This window comes from Neocloeon triangulifer, unplaced genomic scaffold (assembly GCF_031216515.1).
Source record: "Neocloeon triangulifer isolate White Clay Creek 2 clone unplaced genomic scaffold, ASM3121651v1 ptg000017l, whole genome shotgun sequence".
NCBI classification, from domain to species: Eukaryota; Metazoa; Arthropoda; class Insecta; order Ephemeroptera; family Baetidae; genus Neocloeon; species Neocloeon triangulifer.
In genome coordinates, this window is record NW_026775559.1 from 8,778,804 (window position 1) to 8,796,795 (window position 17,992).

General features: G+C 38.8%; 3 protein-coding genes across 4 annotated transcripts; 2 read left to right on the forward strand and 1 right to left on the reverse strand.

The window, feature by feature from the left end:
- Nucleotides 1-9,403: 9,403 nt before the first annotated feature.
- Nucleotides 9,404-13,135, reverse strand: LOC132203224 (ubiquitin carboxyl-terminal hydrolase 3-like). Of its 2 annotated transcripts, XM_059630848.1 has the most exons (8): nucleotides 13,097-13,135; nucleotides 12,450-13,004; nucleotides 11,466-11,581; nucleotides 10,912-11,133; nucleotides 10,426-10,712; nucleotides 10,003-10,291; nucleotides 9,779-9,944; nucleotides 9,404-9,693 (listed from the first exon to the last, which is right to left on the reverse strand). In XM_059630848.1, exons 1-7 carry the CDS (start codon nucleotides 13,118-13,120, stop codon nucleotides 9,785-9,787), a joined length of 1,653 nt encoding a protein of 550 aa, XP_059486831.1. In that variant the 5' UTR covers nucleotides 13,121-13,135; the 3' UTR covers nucleotides 9,404-9,693; nucleotides 9,779-9,784. The 2 variants fall into 2 exon arrangements, with proteins under 2 accessions (XP_059486831.1, XP_059486830.1); XM_059630847.1 differs by having other exon boundaries at nucleotides 9,404-9,944.
- Nucleotides 13,136-13,327: 192 nt separating this feature from the next.
- LOC132203226 (small ribosomal subunit protein eS17) lies at nucleotides 13,328-14,899 on the forward strand. The gene is made up of 4 exons (XM_059630850.1): nucleotides 13,328-13,448; nucleotides 13,889-14,040; nucleotides 14,163-14,334; nucleotides 14,769-14,899. Exons 1-4 carry the CDS (start codon nucleotides 13,446-13,448, stop codon nucleotides 14,838-14,840), a joined length of 399 nt encoding a protein of 132 aa, XP_059486833.1. The 5' UTR covers nucleotides 13,328-13,445; the 3' UTR covers nucleotides 14,841-14,899.
- Nucleotides 14,900-15,097: 198 nt separating this feature from the next.
- On the forward strand, nucleotides 15,098-17,873 carry LOC132203225 (uncharacterized). The gene is made up of 7 exons (XM_059630849.1): nucleotides 15,098-15,634; nucleotides 15,856-16,019; nucleotides 16,131-16,261; nucleotides 16,330-16,543; nucleotides 16,604-16,776; nucleotides 16,832-17,183; nucleotides 17,239-17,873. The coding sequence occupies exons 2-7, from the start codon at nucleotides 15,858-15,860 to the stop codon at nucleotides 17,629-17,631; spliced, it is 1,425 nt and encodes a 474-aa protein (XP_059486832.1). The 5' UTR covers nucleotides 15,098-15,634; nucleotides 15,856-15,857; the 3' UTR covers nucleotides 17,632-17,873.
- Nucleotides 17,874-17,992: the final 119 nt, after the last annotated feature.

The following is a 17,992-nucleotide window of genomic DNA, read 5'->3' on the forward strand; positions in this document are numbered from 1 at the left end:
GACACGAGGGGAGATTTTCATTAGAACTGGCGCGTAATGTGAATTTTAAGGGACGCTTGATGACATTGAAATGAAGGAAAGATTTATTAGGTCAGAGGGGTGACTTTAATATTTCAAAATAAATATATAATATTTTAAATTTAAAATTGCGTAAATAGTACACATAAATTTAGAAAGATTTTTGAAATTTTTACCATCTTTATTCAAAATATAAACAATATTTTATAATTTATAGAATTTTAAAATATTTTACATTAACAGTATATTAATGTAAAAAAATTATATTTTTCAAATACTTTTATAGTGAAAAATATAACTGACTGTTGTAATTGATAATGAGATATCATCATATTATACATAAATCTCAATTTAGTGCTACAGACATGACAATTGGATTCTTATTCCAATGTGAAAGTTTAACTTAAATATAATTTTTTTTAATGCAACGAAAATTCATAATTATTCATTAACAAAGCTTGTTTTCTTGTACCATCCCAGCAGAAAAGAAGAGAATTAATTTAAAATAGAAGGTTATTCAAGACATAATCCAAGATTTTATTTCATGTTTGAACTTTATGAGAAATATTGTAGCCCTTTGGCTTGGTATTAGACAATTTTAATCTTCAGCCAAGGTACATCAAAACCTTCTCCCTTCTTCGAAAAGCAATTTTGTAATTTATTTTTCTATAAGGTCGCACGGTTGTCGCGCGTAGATGACGGGGAACCCCGCTGGCCGCGTTCTCTGTCACAAACACACACGACGTGTCAGTCGAGAGCCAAGATCGCGGTCCATCTCTCTCGGCCGCTCACAAATCTATCCATCTCTTTCTCTCTGGCGCTATGGACCGGTCACGAACTCTCGTTTTCGCGGGCGCGCAGCTATTTTTTAATTGACTTTTATTATTTCCAAACGCAATTGAATCCGCTATTTATGGGAGCTGCCTCGGCGCGCGGAATGAGAAGCAGGAGTCTCTCTGAAAACTAACTCGCGGCGGCGACTTGTTGTGTACAGCATTGTGTTTCTTTTATATATCCACACACGTATGCCAACCCGTTTAAATTCGCTGCCTGCTGATGACGAGAGTGCTTGGAAATTCGCCGCCGCTGCCGAACATGCAACTCTCTTCCCAATTGCCATGGGAATGTAATTGGCGAATCAGACCAAGGCTTTTGGAGATATTATACCAATAATTTGATCGTGCAAATTGGAATGCGTGCGATGTGTCAATTCAAATAATAATTTAGGTCTTCCTGAAAACTTTGGAAGAGAAAAAAAAAGTTAAAAAACTTGATATCATGAAAAAAAAATCAATACTAAATTGTGATAGTCAAGAATTATTTAAAGTGATTGTTCTAAGTGATTTATTTATAAAAAAAACTAAAAAGCCCTACAACCCTTTCAAATGAGACATAAATTATAAAAATTTCTTGTTTTAAAAATTCCAGTCAATTCAGAAACTTTCATAAATATAAGTGTACATTTTTCTAATTAAAAAGTTTAATAGTATTTTAATAAATTGATAAAATTGATAAAAGGCAATAATGAGCTCTTTTTGCCAATGTGATTAATTGATATTAATTGCTCTACAGAAACTTAGTAATTTCTATAAAACTTTTATATTTTTAATTTTTCAATTACATCAATATCGAATAAATAAAATTTATAAATCAATTGCATAATTTAAATTCATAAGTTGATGGCAAAAAATGAATGAAAATGTTTAACTTTTCTAATTGATTTAATAAAAGTTAGTTTCAAAATCGAAATTTTTAAAATCAAAGCAGTTTTATTTGAGTGTATTATAACTTAATGAATTTAGTTTGAGCATCCTTTAAACTCATCTAATTAAAACTCTACTCTATTTAATTTTGTCTTGGTTATAGAGTTAAAATATTTTCATCTGTTATAGTGTTAACAAAAACTCATTAAAAATAGAAGTCTTCCTACTGATTCAACTCTTATCATAGAACTTCAGCTATAAAATAAGTTTCAATGCATTTGCCCTTTTGTAAGCAATTTCCATGTTACTGAAACATCATACTTTGATCTTATGGAATGAAGGCAAGATAAGAATTTTCAATTTTTGAAAAGGTACACACAGCCTCGGTATATAGAAAAGAAAACATTGCACACGAGGATCGCAAAAACTCCCGCTTCTGTACTCGACGCGTTTCCGCAGCTCATTTCCAAAGGTTTTTCCGCGACTGCATGGCTTTGTGCGCCGGCGAAAGAGAGAGAGAAATAAGTCTTTTGTGCAGTCGAAGCTGCGGGAGGAGCGAGCGAAATAATTCAAGAGAGCAGCGCGCGGCCATGCGAGTTGAGCGTGTGTTTGCTTTTTTCGCAATTATTTTTTCATCAGCAAGTCCGAAAGAGCTCGGCGCTAATTAAAGTTTGACTTTCATAAGGAATTCATGCGTGCAGCAGAGAGCAGGCAGGTCACTTTTATATACACACACTTTGTTCTTTATATATAAAACGAGCAGTGTATTATTTTTCGTGTGTGTAATATATATTTATTTCAAAAGTGGATATCAGAAAGAGATGCCTGGCGCAGCACGCAGTCTGCGCCGCGGGCTGCGGCTCTCGGTTGACAAAATCGGCCCATTGTTGCTGATTTATCGCGCGGCGGCGATCTGGCAGCCAATTTATTTGTCACTTCATTAGCGGCGCGACAGGAGAAAAGAAAAGAGACACTCTCTTTGTTCGTTCGGAGAAGAAGAAACGCGACGCGATTTTTCACTGAGTGCGAGCGCGATCTCTCCTTGATTGCGTTTCCAGAACGCGGTCGCGTCTCTTCTCTTGCCCGGCAAAACACAACATGCGTCAAACCATGAGCAAAAGACATACACAGGCCCAAATTCCAGCACAGCAGATTTCGAGCCGATCCAACGACAATCTGCTTCTCTCAAGAAAAGAATTTGAGCTCAAATTAAACGTTTCAATTATTACTTTGTGCAAAAAAAATAGCCTTGAAGATTGATAAGACTTTTTCAACAAATTCTTTTAATGAATTAAATTTTTTTTTATCGAAAGGTTTGGTTTGTCATTTTTATGCGAAAATATTGTTGAAAATGTGATACGATATAAAATTTATGAAAGCTATCAACGAAGTTTTAAAATAAAAAATATTTAGACATCCTCTGATAGAAATTTTAAAAAATTTAAAATTTTATAATTTTACATTATTTTATTTTGAAATAAAACACCCGAAAACACCAAACAAATTAATTAGTCCGTTTTTTTTGCAAGATTTGATGTTCAGAAAATTCCTAAAATAATATTTAGCAACTTTAGTACTCAAGCTATGAAGGGGGTCAATTTGCGCGGACACCCGTTGCAATTTTTGCTGAAGCTAGAGATTTTCTGCCTATTCGCCCTGCTGCTGCTGTGTTTGGCTTTTCCGGTGCTTCTGATTGCCTATTTTTCCTCCCGCCAAGGGCCAGCGGCGGTGGCTCGTCCGCCGTGCAATGAGAGAGAGAGAGAGACCTACATAAATTTGGTATTCATTTGTTGGCTGCTGGCCGAAGCAAACCGACTAACTAACTGCCCTCCGAGGACTCGGAGGCGCTCGCGGTCGATGCAGCCGAGGAGCATAACTTTCGGTTATTTTTTCCCGCCGCCGCCACTGCCCGCCGCCCTCTCTTGATTGAAACTGTGTGTGCTATTTGATGTGCGAGCCCACCTAAAATATACACACAACATACACACAGACCTCTCGCAAGCCAAGGGGAAGTTTCCGCCTCGGGCGACCCAAGCAAGGGTGGAATATTAATTACATAATTCTTGCAATAAAAAGTGGATTGTATGGAGAACTTCATCCGGTTGTGCAAATATCAACTTTTGGAGAGAGGGATTTTTTGATTATGAAGATTTCAGAAATATGATTCTTTTAATTTATAGTTTCTTTTGTTTGGATAAAATACCTTTAAATATTGACAAAAATGTACAGTTTGTGTTCAGGGGTTAACAAAATTTTTAACTATAAAATATGTTGTTCTTTGCTGATTGATTTAAGATAAGAAATAAAAAAATTTGTCATGTAATGATCGGTAATGATATCAATATTGAAAGGAGATTCTGTTGCAATCAAAAGTTTTTAAACTTATAAATTCATGCTCACGTTCTGCCTACTTACCAAAAAAAATATCCCTAAATTAAAATAAAAAATTTGATTGTAAAATAATCATATAAAAATCTATTTAAAACGTATTTAAAACATTTTATGATTATAAAAAATAATTTAAAAAAAAATCAATATTATAAACAAATAAAAAATTTCCTTTAAAAAATGTATTATCAACAAAGACTGCTTAAATTCTTTATGCACTGATTTTCTTGATATAAAAAAGGAGAGATAATCCTTTCAAAATCACAGCCCCTTGAATTAAACCTCTCACAAGCAAATCTGAATCTCGGCACGTTTGTAACAATGGCATAGGTTGCGCGATTAAGCTCGCCGCTTAAACTGTGAATTCCAAGAAAAGTGCCTCAGCTCTTTTCCACCCCTCGACCCCCCAGTAAAAGGGCTTCAGACAAACAAAGCTGCTCTAACAAAACAGCACTAATTCGGCCGGCGTAATGCTGGTGGGCAACGGATTAATCACGGAGAGAACGAACGAACGAACCCCTTCGGCCTGTGCAAATATTTCCTGTGTCACTGGGCTGGAAAGAGCTGCAGGAGCGGTGCGCCCGAGGAATGTCGTGCGCGCGTGCGGGGGTGGGTCGCGTTTGCATTTTCAATCATGCGGCCGCTTTGATGTACGGGCGCGTCTCTCTCTCCGGTCGCCGGCCGCAAAACGGCTCCTTATCCGCTTCTATTTATTTAAACTTATTCCAAGCAATTAAGCAAAACGTATCCTCGGGACGATGCTTTGATCCTTTTAATTAAAAACCACCACCGACAGAGCACAGCGCAGCGAGACGTGCATGACTGACTGACTGCTATATTAAATATTTTCGCATCCCGCGCCCGTTATTTCATCGGCGCGCGCGAATTTATTAAAAAGTTGCAGCGTTTCTCTTTCGCTTGATACTTTTTTTCCGCTCCCTCGGGGCATTCTTATAGTTAAAAAGCAGTCAAAGTCGCTTTTCGGCTCCCCCGCGCTGAGCTCCTTTTGGTGTCAACTGTAATCAGATTAATTTGTAAATATATAGACATGTACGCAGTGAGCGACGCGTCGTAAACTTTTTAATTCGGCCATATTTCATATTTATTATTTCATTATCCCCCCGCGTGTGCAGCGCGCCCGTGTTTATTATTAAGAAGGAGGCGCGCGTAATTTTTCATTTCGCGCTCCGAAAACACGAGCGCCGATAACGGGTATGTGTCGGTCGGTCTTTCTTTTCTTTTCTCGGAGGAGATAGATCGATACCGGCAGATAAAATAACACATAGAAGAAAAATTGAGGTTCGTGAGAGACGGAATCAATTTGCGACACTAATTATACCAGAGCCTTATTCTCCTCTGTAAAAAAAAGAAGTGCAAAAGACGCTCATTTGGCGCGGCTTCTCAATAATTGTCACTCTGTGGTACATAATGGGCTTTGTTACAGCGGAACGCCATTAACGAGAGGAGAAAATTATGTTGAAGAGAATTTATGGGCGCATGTTTTGGCGCAAAATTTCCTGCTAATGTGTTATTAAAAAGTTTCGGGCGCACCAACGCCCCGCGCTGCACGGCGTTGCCTCAAGATTTATTGCAATTTAATATTGTACACAAACACATTCAATACATACAACAATGCTCACGTGTGTGTTCACTGATGAATTTAAATATACACGCTTAAAGACCAGCTCTTTAAGCTTTAAGCACTGCAGAGAGGGAGAGGTCGAAACACTTTCTCTATTTGTTAATTGTTCACATAAGTTACTATGAACTGCTCTTGTTGAAATGACTCGACTATTGAGCAGAATTTAAAAAAGTTAAATATAAAAAACTATGTCACTATAAAAATTTTTTAAATTAAATTGCAGCAGCGTATAATATTCTCGTCAATTATTTATTATTATAAAAAGTGAAAAATTGCTTTCATTTTTTTTTCAAAGTAAAATATGCACAATTACAAAAATCCAATGTGATACACCTGAGGGTACAAACATAATTTATTCTGAAAAATTTCTTATCCAGGTAAGCGAAACGTTTTAATCAATAACAAAAATATTGTTAGAGTATAATTTTAAACAGATTTGATGTAAAATAACTTTTTTAACATTTCACGATAAATAAGTAAAAAAATTAAAAGTCAACAGTCCAGATTAAAAAATTGCGAAAAGATTTGTTAACTTTAAAAATGTTAGATTGAAATGTACAATCAAAGTTGCAAATAAACTAATTACTTTAAAAATTAACAAAACCATATTTTTTTTTTATTTCGGGCAAAAGAGATTAAAACAAAATTTTATCAATTTCTGATCCCACGCAGATATATATAATTTTCTAATATTATATAAAACCGTTTGACCGTTTCAATTTAAAATTGGACCTGCACGCTCCATTATATATGATTTAATGCGAATATCAACGCGTTATTATTACAGGTATATATCGGCGCGAAGATTAAGCGCTCTGTCCCTTTTGTGAATTGTCAGGCGCGACTAAAAGTGTTTTCGACGGTTTGAAATATTTCGGTGCAATTAAGTTATTATAAAAGAATTAGAGTCGTCCGCGTTCATACAGCATGAGAGGTGGCCGTGCATCTCATTCTTTTTATATCCCGGCCTGCAAATTGAAGAGCGCGGCGGCGGCGGCAATCTTCACAATTAATCGCGTGGCGTGTCTTTCTGGTGCTGCGGCGAAGGTTAGAATTTTGCAAAACGCGTCGTGATGATGAATTAACCCGGCTGGATCTCGCAGCCGGCTCTGTGGAATAAGCCGCGGCCGGTGTTCTGAACAAAATAAATGTTTGGGGGCGTGCTCGGCGCAGATCGCCGAGCTAGGGACACCTCTTGGGTCAGGCGTATTATTTAGTGTCGTGCTCTGCATGGTCCGGGCGGATAATTTGCTAGTTCACTGAAATTGACCTGGCCGTTTGAAAAAGGTCGGTAATTATAGGGCAGCGTAACGTGGGATAATGGGCGCGCAGCTAATTAATGTCACTTTTCTAATTTCGATCCGCGGCGCTCTCGCGTAATTACATACACCAAGGTACACTATATACAATATATACCTGATGGTATAAGAAAATAAGAAGAAAAGAGGAGGAAACAAACCCCCCGTCCTTTTCGTTCTTCTCGACACATTTAATTAAGTGTCAAACCTCTCTCTTCAGCGCCACGACCTTCGCCGCTCCTCTTTTTCCTGCTCTGCTCGCTGCCGAGCTGCTTTTGCTCTGTGCGTAGGGTCGGGGAGGCGCAATTATTTTTTAAGGGCTGTTTGGATATGCATCACAATCGCCGCCGCGCGAGCGCGAGTCCCGGGAGAAATTAGCGTCGAGCAAGGTGTGAGCCGCGACAGCCAGAATTAAATAAAGACAAACGACGATTCGTTCCACCTGTTCTGCTCTTCGCCGTGTGTGTTTGCATCGCGGGGGGTGCGCGAGAGCAAAATTGTAATACAGTGGAAAAACACGAACGCGGCTGCTCTCTTTCTCTGAAAATACAAAATTCATCCACCGGTAAATTATTCAATCGGTGCTCTTGCTTTTCATGCTTCTTTGGTAAAAAAAGGGCAATTCGCCTCGTTGCGCGTGCAGTTATTAACGCAATCAATTTTTATTTGATTCATCCCCCGGGCGCTTGACATCCCCCTTGCCATCGCGATTTTTCAATTTTCATCCTGGTACTTAACGGCCGATGCTCAACTCTCTCAATGCCGAGGGAAAAAATAGTAAGATTCACCCCTTGACGAAGATTTTTATTCTAAAATATTAATACAGGGTGAGTTAATAAACGTATCAATTTTTATTAAAAAATCAATAAAAAAAAATGCATTAAAAAACAAACAGTGCAATATTGTCAAGGTGGCATAATTATATTGGGTTGCGCTCATTGAATATTTTAATTCAATATTAAAATATATTTGTCAATTTTAGTGTTTATACAAATGTGAATTGAAATAAATAAAAGACATTTTTTTTGTCAACACTTCAGTAAATACCCAAAAATTTGAAAGAAAATTATGTTATTGCATGTAGGATACAAATTTTATTAATTTTAATTGTCCATTGTTTTATAAATCTGATGGAAAAGGAAAAGAAATTTTTTTAAACAATTTTTGTTTTATAATTTAAACTATGCCTTTCTTTTGAATTGTAAAAAATCTCAATAAGAAAAAATGTAAACTCACTTTACAACAATTAAATGAGGAGGTGTTAAAAATTAATCTATGTAGACTTATACTGCTACCGCACCATTTGCCTGATGTGCAAAAAACGGCGAATTTCTTATTTTCAATTTAAAATTATTTAGCATTAAAAGATGGAATAAGGAATGGCGAAATTAAAGAAGGAATGAGAGAGAAATCAGAAAACATTTGCATTATAATGATCGCCAGATGCTAAGTTTAATTTGCCAAACTTAAATATAGGTATTATCTATTGTATCTGCTCCAAAATTTTCAACAATTGTAAGCGCGAAATTTGTGCAGAAAACCATATTATTCATGCCTATCAATCGATTGATTTTAAAATTCCGGATTTTTTTTATAATCTTGTGCTTCAGTTACTGATTATATGGTGCAAAAAAATTGCATTTACCAAATTGATTATGAAAAATAATGAAATTTTTAAGAAAGGTCAAAATATATATTTTTCATTTCAAAATAATTTTCAACTATTAGATCGTTGTTCATTCGAGTCACAAGCTGTTGGTCTCTGCATTCATTTGCATTAATGCATTTTATCAAATGCCACCGCACATTGCTTTTCCCTTTGTTCTGTTTTTATTACATACGAAAACTTCGGAGAGTGCAACACCTTGACTTACTTTGGGCAAAAACGTCAAGCAATTCTTCAAATCGATAAGAAGACACGCGCGCGCGGCAGTTACAACTGCAACAAAAGCGCCGACCAGCGTTGTAAAGTGTGTGAATAATGAGTATAATCAGCTTGATATGACAGTTCGGTCGTGTAATTTCGTGGCCACTTCCGCCCCCGACCGCAAATTAATCCCTCGCTTGCTTCCGCGTCCTCTTCTGATTTGCATAAGACGCGCAGGTACACCCTCGCACCTGTGGCAGGTGCTCAAATGTCACCTGCCTCAATTTGCCGCAGTGCATACAATTTATATTTTGTCTTGAGGAGAATTCGTCAGAGAATTGCCGCCCCCGCGGACTGTCCTGCCCACGGCATCTCTCGAGCTCGACTGGAACTACTTCCATCACAATTCTCGAGCATGCGCCTTTGCAGTTGGAATTAATTAATTGGATTTAAAATAAGAAGAAGCGGTCAATAAAATTAATTAGGGCTTGGTTCTTCTCCATTTTATTTTGATAAAACTAGTTTCAAGGACTTCCACACAAAGGAAGAAAATTACACTGAAAAGCTTTTTCGCGAACGAAGCAACAGAACCCGAAACGTGATCAGTTCTGCGTTGGAAATTTCCTCCTTCTGTCTAAAGAGTGATGCGAACTTGCAACAATTACTTTTTAAGTGTAGCTTCAACTTCACCAGAAAATCACTTAGCAATCAGTGTCCAGCTAGCAGAGTGGGCGGGGGACAAGTAAAGGGGTTTGAAAATCCGTATGTGTCCCTTTGCTGCGCACAAAAATTGGCAGCGACCGAGTAATTAAAACTAAATTAAATAAATTGAATGGAATTATCATCTCTTCTTTCGTATTACCGACGGCTAGAACTGCGGCAGCCGGAACTCCTGACGAATGTAGAACAAGATGTAAGCCTTGCACTTCTCCACCTCCTTGGCGGGCACGGTTCGCACGGTGCTGTCGTTAAAGTGGAACCAGTTTCCTTTGTTGACAGCAAACGCCGTGTAGTGTCCTGAGCCGGCACTGAAATAAAGAAACTCCTATGTGAAAATGTTCGGAGCAAATTTTAATTTGTATTAACCCTGATCCGTGGTGGACTATCACAGCAGCCAAGTCGTAAAGGTGGCTCTCCGACTCGCCCAGCACAAACTGGGACATGTCCAGAGCGCGCAGTGGGAATGAAATATACGTGTCGAGCTTGGTGCGCGAGCAGAAAGACCAGCGGAAGCGCTTGATGTGCAGACACAGCACATTCGGCAACCGCCGGATCCAAAAGCGCTTTGTTGAGCGCTGCTTGCTCTTGCACGAACTGCAGTAGTACAGCTCTGACTCGGCCAGTTCTTCCACCTCCACAAAGCTCTTCAGGCAGTCTGAAAAAAGAGAGTTAAAATATTTTTAAAGTTGCCATACCAGTTTGCTTCATTTAGGAAAAATAATCTATGCAAATTTGAAAGAAATAATGTCATTTTCTATCATATTTCCTTTAATTAAAATTCAAAAGTACCTTCGAGGTGGCATGAAACTGCACACTCCTCTGTGTTCTCCTTGCTCTTGGTGCGCCCCGGCAAAAAGCGGTCGGGGACGTCGAGGGACAGGTCGAGGAAGGGGTCGTGCTTCTTGGAGTCCGTGCCACACGTCAGACAGTGCACCTCGCTCTGCAGGGTGCCTCCGAAAACGCTGGTTACAATCGAGTGGTTGGCCGGCTCATTCGGCAGCAGCGTCAGCAGCTCCGTGTGCAGCCTGTCCAGCATGTAGCGCAAAAACTCGTGAGCGTCCTGCTGTTGGTATCCCCTGAAATTTGATTAAAATCAGTAACAAGTACCTAAAAATTTAAGAAGTACTAAAATCTGCTAAATCATTCACTTTTTTTTGACAATCTTTGATAATTTTTTTAATCCAAAGGATTTTGTTTAAATGTGTTAAAAAAAGGGATTACAAAAAATCAACTGAATTAAAAAATAATATTGAAAGTTCAGGAAAAGATTTTTACCTGAATCTGGGCACCACTTTCCAAATGACGGAGAAGAGGGACTCTGGCGAGATGGCCGCTTTGTCTCCGCTGTCCAGGCTGACCAGCACCTTGCGCAGCTCTTCGGTCATCAGACTGTCACTCTCGTCGTACCGCAAGTTGCGGAACGCCATCCGACTGCGGCCATCTTTAGCCTCTAGTGCCGGCAGCTTCTTGAAGTAGCCGCAGAACTCCTGAATGTTACTGTCGAAGAAATCCAATGTTAAAATGCTTTTATTTTAATTTATTTTAAGTTACATTAACAGTTGTTATGACATTATAAGTTTAATTAGTAATTTTATAAGTAATATTTTTAACAATTAGTTATGTATTAACAGATCTATAAGTAACAAATATATGTACTTAATCGATTTATTTTATTTTTATAATCTCGACAAAAGGAATTAAAATTTGATAATTTACTTATGAACTTAATATCATTTTATATATATCATAATTGGCACAAAGCCACACAGAATAGTGGCTTGGGAAACTTTCTGGTGACACGCAAGAAGAAACTTGATCAGGTCTCTCACCTGAGCGACTGGAGCACGGCGTTCATGAAGCATGTGTTGCCCAGGTTGCGCAGACCGACGACGCGCACCTCCTTGGGCCTCTTGGTCACCGTCTCCTCCGCCTCCTCCTCTTCATTCTGCAAAATGCACCAGACCAGTTCTCGATTACCCGTCCTCATCACAACAACACTTTAAATGCTTTAAATCGAGAGAGGGCAATAAAACTTCAAATCCCGTCGCCATTCGCTTATAATGGTGGTAAATAAGCTAAAATTGCAAATTGAAATAGAGGGAGAAACGTGCGGAAAAAAAATATTTCGAGAACGGAAGAAACCCGGCCGGTTTAGCAAATCTGACGTGCGTGCTCCACTTTGCTTGTGGCGGCAATCAAGGGTTATTATTTGTAGCCTTCGGCCCGAAGCGCAGCAGCGGCAGAGCGAGAGACAGCCTTAGAGCCTTCAGAATAAAAATAGCCACCATTCAACTCAAGAATTATGAATGCCACCTCGGGTTGATTTAAATACTTCAAAGAAGGTCTTAGAAATTTTTAGGGGATGGACTTCTTGTGGATTCTGGAATTATATTTAAAGTTGCAGATTTAAAAAAAAATATTATTATTAATAACTTGATTTATAGTAAAATTTGAATTTAAATTAGATTTTTATCAGCTTGTAGTTAGGTTTAAAAATTGAGCCCAATTGCAAGTGTACGGGGAATTAGAATTTCCTCACATCTATTTATTCTTATAGGCTTTCTTATCCAAATCCCCATAATTAGGTTAGATGCTCAAGAGATTGTCCCAGATTAAATTTGAGAAGAGGAATTAGCATAAAGAAAATTAGAAACAAAATTTTTAAATATAAATCATTAAAATTTTAAATGTGAAGATAAATCACATAAGCCGGCTCTAGAGAGACATGAAGTGCGTTAATCCCGTTCCACTCGAGCGAATGCGGCGCAAAAATGGCCTCTTAAGCCCTTGGGTCTAAGGGACATGGGACGCACCTCCTCCTGCCGTCCGGTGGGCGAGCGCTTGGTGGGCTTCCTGGGGCGGAGAGATCGGCGCGGCGGGGGTGCAGATCTGGCCGCTCGTACGGCGGCCAGCCGCGGGTTGTCGTTGACGGCGTATTCGTCGCAGGTGTAGCAATAGACGGACAGCGCTGTCCAGTCGAGGGCGGTCTCGTGTCCAGTGGCCTCGTAGTGCGCCTTGGCGTGTCCGGCGACGTAGCGGCCGCAGTTGAGGCCGCCGCACGTCAAGCACAGCCAGAGGCCGTGCGTCGCGTCGCAGTCGCCGCACTTGACGCCGCCCCCGGCCGAGCTAGAGGAACGAGCAGCCGCCTCCGCCTCGGCGCCCACCGCTAGGTGTGGACACTCCATCACTCGGACATGTCCGCTGGCCGCTCGCGACGACTCGCTGGCCGCCCGCACGCTCCAATTTCGGCTTCGGCGTTCAGCGTCCCTCTTCTGATCGCTGGATGTGCAGAAAACGACAGACTGACGGTCTAGCTCGTAGGTCGACTCATTCCATTGCCAACCTAACCGTGTTAACCAAGGAGTGCTCTGAAACGAAATCGCACGTTAGGGACTTTCTTTACTTATTTTTTGAAATAATTTTATCGTCAAGTTTTTATTTTTATTAATTTCATACAAACCTGGAAATTTTTTGCGATTTTCATTGTAAAAATAAAACATAAATCTTGCAATTCAAGGTTGGAAAATGCTGAGATTTCATCTCATATTTAATTGACTTTTTAGGCTAGATGCAAGCGGATACGGTGTTATTAAATCTTAGTGAAAATTTCTTGAAAGAATGATTAATACTGGTCTCCAATTTCAGTGAAAAATTTCCAAAATTTCCTTTGAAATTAGTAAAAGCCGACAATTCGGCAATTGATTTTAAGTAGGGCACTAAAATCATGTTGGCTGCCCTGTCTGCCAAGGAAGTCTTTAGGCCCGCTCACGTCTGCTTGATTTGTCGTCAGCCCACTTCATTTTTCGAAAATGGTAAGCAAAATCTCGATTCATCCGGCCCTAAATTGTTATTTTTGATTGATTGCTTCACTCTCCGGTTAGTGGAGGATCCGTACTTCAATTTTATGCCATTATTTTAAGTCCGCAAAGCGTTGTTTACTTCCCATCCGAGAAGCCGCAACCGTGGTCTTTGCCTTTCACAAAATCCAAATTTCTTTGATTCTGCCCGATTTAAATTTTAATTGATTGTAATATTATATTAAATTGTGATTAGCGCTTCTTTTTTCAATCCGACACTTTCATTTCATGAATGAACCGCCCAAATCTGTAAAATTTCCAAGCCCTGCGGATGTAAACAAAAACCATTGTGACACATGTGGATGATTTTGATGTGTTGACATGCATGTTGGACCAAATTGATTAATTATGCACCCTCTCTCAATTAATATTAATTTATCTTCTTCCTTCCTCAGGGTCGTGTCCGCACGAAGACGGTGAAGAAGGCCGCAAGGGTCATCATCGAGAAGTACTACACTCGTCTCACTCTCGACTTCCACACGAATAAGCGCATTTGCGAGGAAATCGCTATCATTCCTAGCAAACCCCTCAGAAACAAAATCGCTGGGTAAAGATAATTTATCTATTTATTATTTGTGTATTGCATAAATCAAGAATACACCTAACCCACTTTGTAATCATTTAAACATTTTTTGGCATTGTAATACAACAATTTGATTTTTTTTTTAGCTTCGTTACACATTTGATGAAGAGGCTGCGACACAGCCAGGTGCGTGGCATTTCCATCAAACTGCAGGAGGAAGAGCGCGAGAGAAGGGACAACTATGTGCCCGACGTGTCTGCTCTCGAGAGTGACATCATTGAGGTTGATCCTGAGACCAAGGAAATGCTTAAGATGCTGGTCAGTACACTTTTTTTACATTTCATATATAATTCCTTATTGGAAGATCTTAAATAGTAGAAATTATTCATTTATTGTATAACCTTTGTAAATTTACCGCGGCGGCCGTCTCTTTTGATGTCTGGCGTTTTAGCAGACATCTGCTAGTTATAAACCCTTTCTTCTCTTTTTTCCAATTTAACATTTTTGAATTGACCGAGAAGAATAAATAATTTTCATTTAAGTTGGTAAATCTTATTTAAAATAATTATCAAACGCAGATCACGCAGATATTGAAAATGTATACCCTGCATCAAAATATAATTTTGATACCTTTGGTTCTGTAAGATTTTTTTAGCAGCGCTACACAACCATAAAGTTAAAACCATTAAGCTGAAAATTGTCAGTAACAATTGTCCTTTTTCTTAAAAATCTATCATCTTTGTTGATTACAGGATTTCAACAACATCTCTGGTCTTCAGCTGACCCAGCCAAACACCCAGGGAGGTTTCCCCAGGAGAAACTAGAATTCTTAAAGTTAATAATAAAAACAAAAAAATAAATAATTGCGTTTCCATACTTAAAACTTTTACCAACCCCTAATTATTATTATCCCTTTAATGAAAGCAATTATTGTAGAAAATTGGCTCTGTCACACTGTTTCAATAAAATCAAATAAAATTATACAAAGTGCCCTGTGTGTACGTAAACAATTACAAAAGCATTTTTGCTGATTCTTCATATCTATTAATGCTTTTGTCAGCAAGGCATTAAAATTATTCACGTCAGTTACACGCTCATCCGTTTTAATTGCACTAAAGGTGGATCAGTATTAAAAAGAAATAATGTAGGAAATTATTCTGCTCAAATTTCAATATTCACGGTGCAACAGCAATTTTTGCAAGTTCTCCTCTGTTCAAGATCATTTTTATTCATCGCAATTTTGGGAGAGGGAAAAATTCCACTGCGGCTGCTAGCGGCGGCATAATATGCCTGTCAAGACTTGTCCAGGGAGCGGAATGGAAAACGTGCGATTTGGAATTCTTCCCCATTCCTGTTTCTCCCAATAATGGACTTTGCACGTTCACTCCTGTTTCTTCTTTTGCGCCGGCTGCTTTGACGACTCATCATCCCATCCTTGTCTAGTCGTGCCTCTGCCCTCTGCCTCTTGCAGCGCAACACCAAACCACCACCAGTCAGCACATGAGTGGGCACAACCGCTACAGGTCCAACCCGCGGCGTCTGTAGTCTGTACTGCCTGTAGTAGAGTTGAGAAGAGAGATTTGACCAGAAATTTTTCAAATTTCAAACGGAGACGCAGGTGAGATTTTCCCATTTTTGTATTATCATCATATGTAATGACATTTCCACAACTCAAGACTTTGCTTGCTGAATCTATGTATTATAAAAAAGTGAAATACATACGCTCAATTGTATCGCCTTAATTGAAGACTGCATTTTATACCTGCACGCATCAAAGTGCAAATGCAATAAACTTTTGTTAATTTTAATTAAATTTACATACTTCGCATCGGCATCAAGTTATGGATGGATGTTGGTTGAAAGCAACGCTTCGGAAGTTGGAAGCACAGAAGAGAATGGAGGAGGCGGAAAAAATGATGCTGGACGAAAAGCTCACTGCTCTAAAAAATAATTTCATGACCGACTGCGTTCTGGTTGCTGCAGGTGGTTCAGAGACCAATAAGGTAATTTAAATATTTTTAAATAATGTAATGTGTCAATAATTGCCTGGCAATTTTAGTTACATTTTGTATGCCTAAAATGTATAAATTATTGTGATTTTTATATTTTGGCAGTTAGTGAATGCTGTCAAACGTGACTTAATGGTCGCTAGCTTAACTTTCGAGCAGTCCTTCAATGCAATGACAACCAAAAGTAGGATGGTAGTGAGAAATTTCCAGCCCAACATTATTGAGCTGCTCATTGAGTAAGTGTACTGAAATCTTGTCTCCCATTTAATACTACAACTATTTTAACCCCTTTCCACTTTTTCAGATTCACTCATATTGGCAGGTTTCTGAATCCCATCACCAATGTCGACGTTGCCGTCAGCTTGAATAAAGTGGCTCGATCCTTCAAAGTGGAGCCTCTGATCATGTACACCAACCACCTTATCATCAGCTTGCTTGAAGTGGACAACGTCTGGCAGGTCATGAATTCCATCACCAAGATGCCCTTGGACGCTTCCATTCAGGACGCCTGCTTGAAGGTGTGCAAAATTGAATTTAAAAATTGTATATTTTTTTTAAAGCAATTATTATATTTCAAGCTCCTGGCCAGCTGCCTGAAACAATGCATCAATCATCCGACTTTCTTCAGCGCCAACGAAGAGAGTTTGATTGCCATGCTACAAGTTGATCCCTTCTTTGCCGATGCAGACGAATTTGTTCTTCTTAAGGCTTGCTTGGACTGGACTTTGAAACAGCCTGTGCACTACAGGAGGTATATAATCAAGATTATATTTTAATTTTAATTATTAATATGGTTTACTTTCCAGGTCTTGCTTCAGAAGTCTGTTGCCTTACCTGCGAATTTTGTCCCTGGACGGAGAAGCTGTGCAATTGATCTCCGAGTACATTACTGAAGAGGAACAGACTGCTTTGTTCAACGCTTTCTCAGATTCAGACCAAGAAGTGCCCAACGTGGTGTGCAAGGCGAGGGAGGGAAGATTTTTGACATCCTCAAAGCACACAAATCTCACACTCATTCCCGAGAACGTCCTGAAAATCCAGCAGCGGAATTTCACTGTCCGTTCTGGCATCGAAATCACCAACCGCCTCACCTTCATTGCATCCCATGATTTGCATTTGGCTGGATTCCAAATCTTGAACCGAGTGCAAATGGAGAAGGTGGATTTATTAAATTTTGTTTGTTTTGAGAATTTCTGAGTTTTAAATTTTGCAGCTGTCCCCTGTGAAGAAGTTGCGGCTGCAAAGGACCAACACCTTTGAGTACGAGGAGGTTCTTAGGGTTAGCATCTCAAACTCTCATGTTGGTGATTATTGCGAACAAATCACGGTCAAGTCCACTACCAATGAGCCACTGGATGTGGTCTTTTTAAGGCACCTCTTTGTTCCCAAGGAGAGCATTGTCGTCATCAAAATTGATCTTGTCAATCCGCAAGGGTGCTATAAAGGCATTGATGCATCTGCTGTGTTAAAGAGCTTGAAAGACATTGACATTCCGTTCATCAGACTGAATGAGTTAAGCCTGAAGAACCTGAACGACGACTTTGAGTACGAAGATCCTTATTTCTACTTCATACAAGCAATCAAGTGCATCCCTATCATGATTTGATTGATGGTTTTGATGCTATTTATCATCTTCATCCCAACTACATTTATACATAATTGCTTCATCAAAGTATTAGTTCCTATACAGCTAAATTTAATTTTCTTTTCAGCTTAAAAAAGAAACAATGTTATGTATTCTTCTGTAAAATGTACAAAAGAAACATAATTTTGTCAATGAATCTGCTCAAATGTTTGTAATTAATATTATTTGCTCAATAAAAATGATCATCAGCAATCAGGAAAACAATATTATTTTCGTCTATAGTTTTTTTTTTAATCTAGTTCAAATATGGAGTTCATATTAATAAAAAATAAAATTTTATGATTATATCTTTTTAGTTCAGACCTGTTGTTTTGAAGAAGCT

Coding starts and splice junctions, on each gene's coding strand:
- LOC132203224 (XM_059630848.1), bottom strand. CDS start 13,120: ATGAAAATCGCAAAAAATTTCCAG. Junction 13,005..13,096: donor AAATCGCAAAAAATTTCCAG/GTTTGTATGAAA, acceptor ATTTCGTTTCAG/AGCACTCCTTGGTTAACACG. Junction 11,134..11,465: donor GCCGTGCTCCAGTCGCTCAG/GTGAGAGACCTG, acceptor TTTCTTCGACAG/TAACATTCAGGAGTTCTGCG.
- LOC132203225 (XM_059630849.1), top strand. CDS start 15,858: ATGGATGGATGTTGGTTGAAAGCAACGCTTCGGAAGTTGGAAGCACAG. Junction 16,262..16,329: donor ATTATTGAGCTGCTCATTGA/GTAAGTGTACTG, acceptor CCACTTTTTCAG/ATTCACTCATATTGGCAGGT. Junction 17,184..17,238: donor ACCGAGTGCAAATGGAGAAG/GTGGATTTATTA, acceptor TAAATTTTGCAG/CTGTCCCCTGTGAAGAAGTT.
- LOC132203226 (XM_059630850.1), top strand. Junction 14,041..14,162: donor CTCAGAAACAAAATCGCTGG/GTAAAGATAATT, acceptor TTTTTTTTTTAG/CTTCGTTACACATTTGATGA. Junction 14,335..14,768: donor AGGAAATGCTTAAGATGCTG/GTCAGTACACTT, acceptor TGTTGATTACAG/GATTTCAACAACATCTCTGG.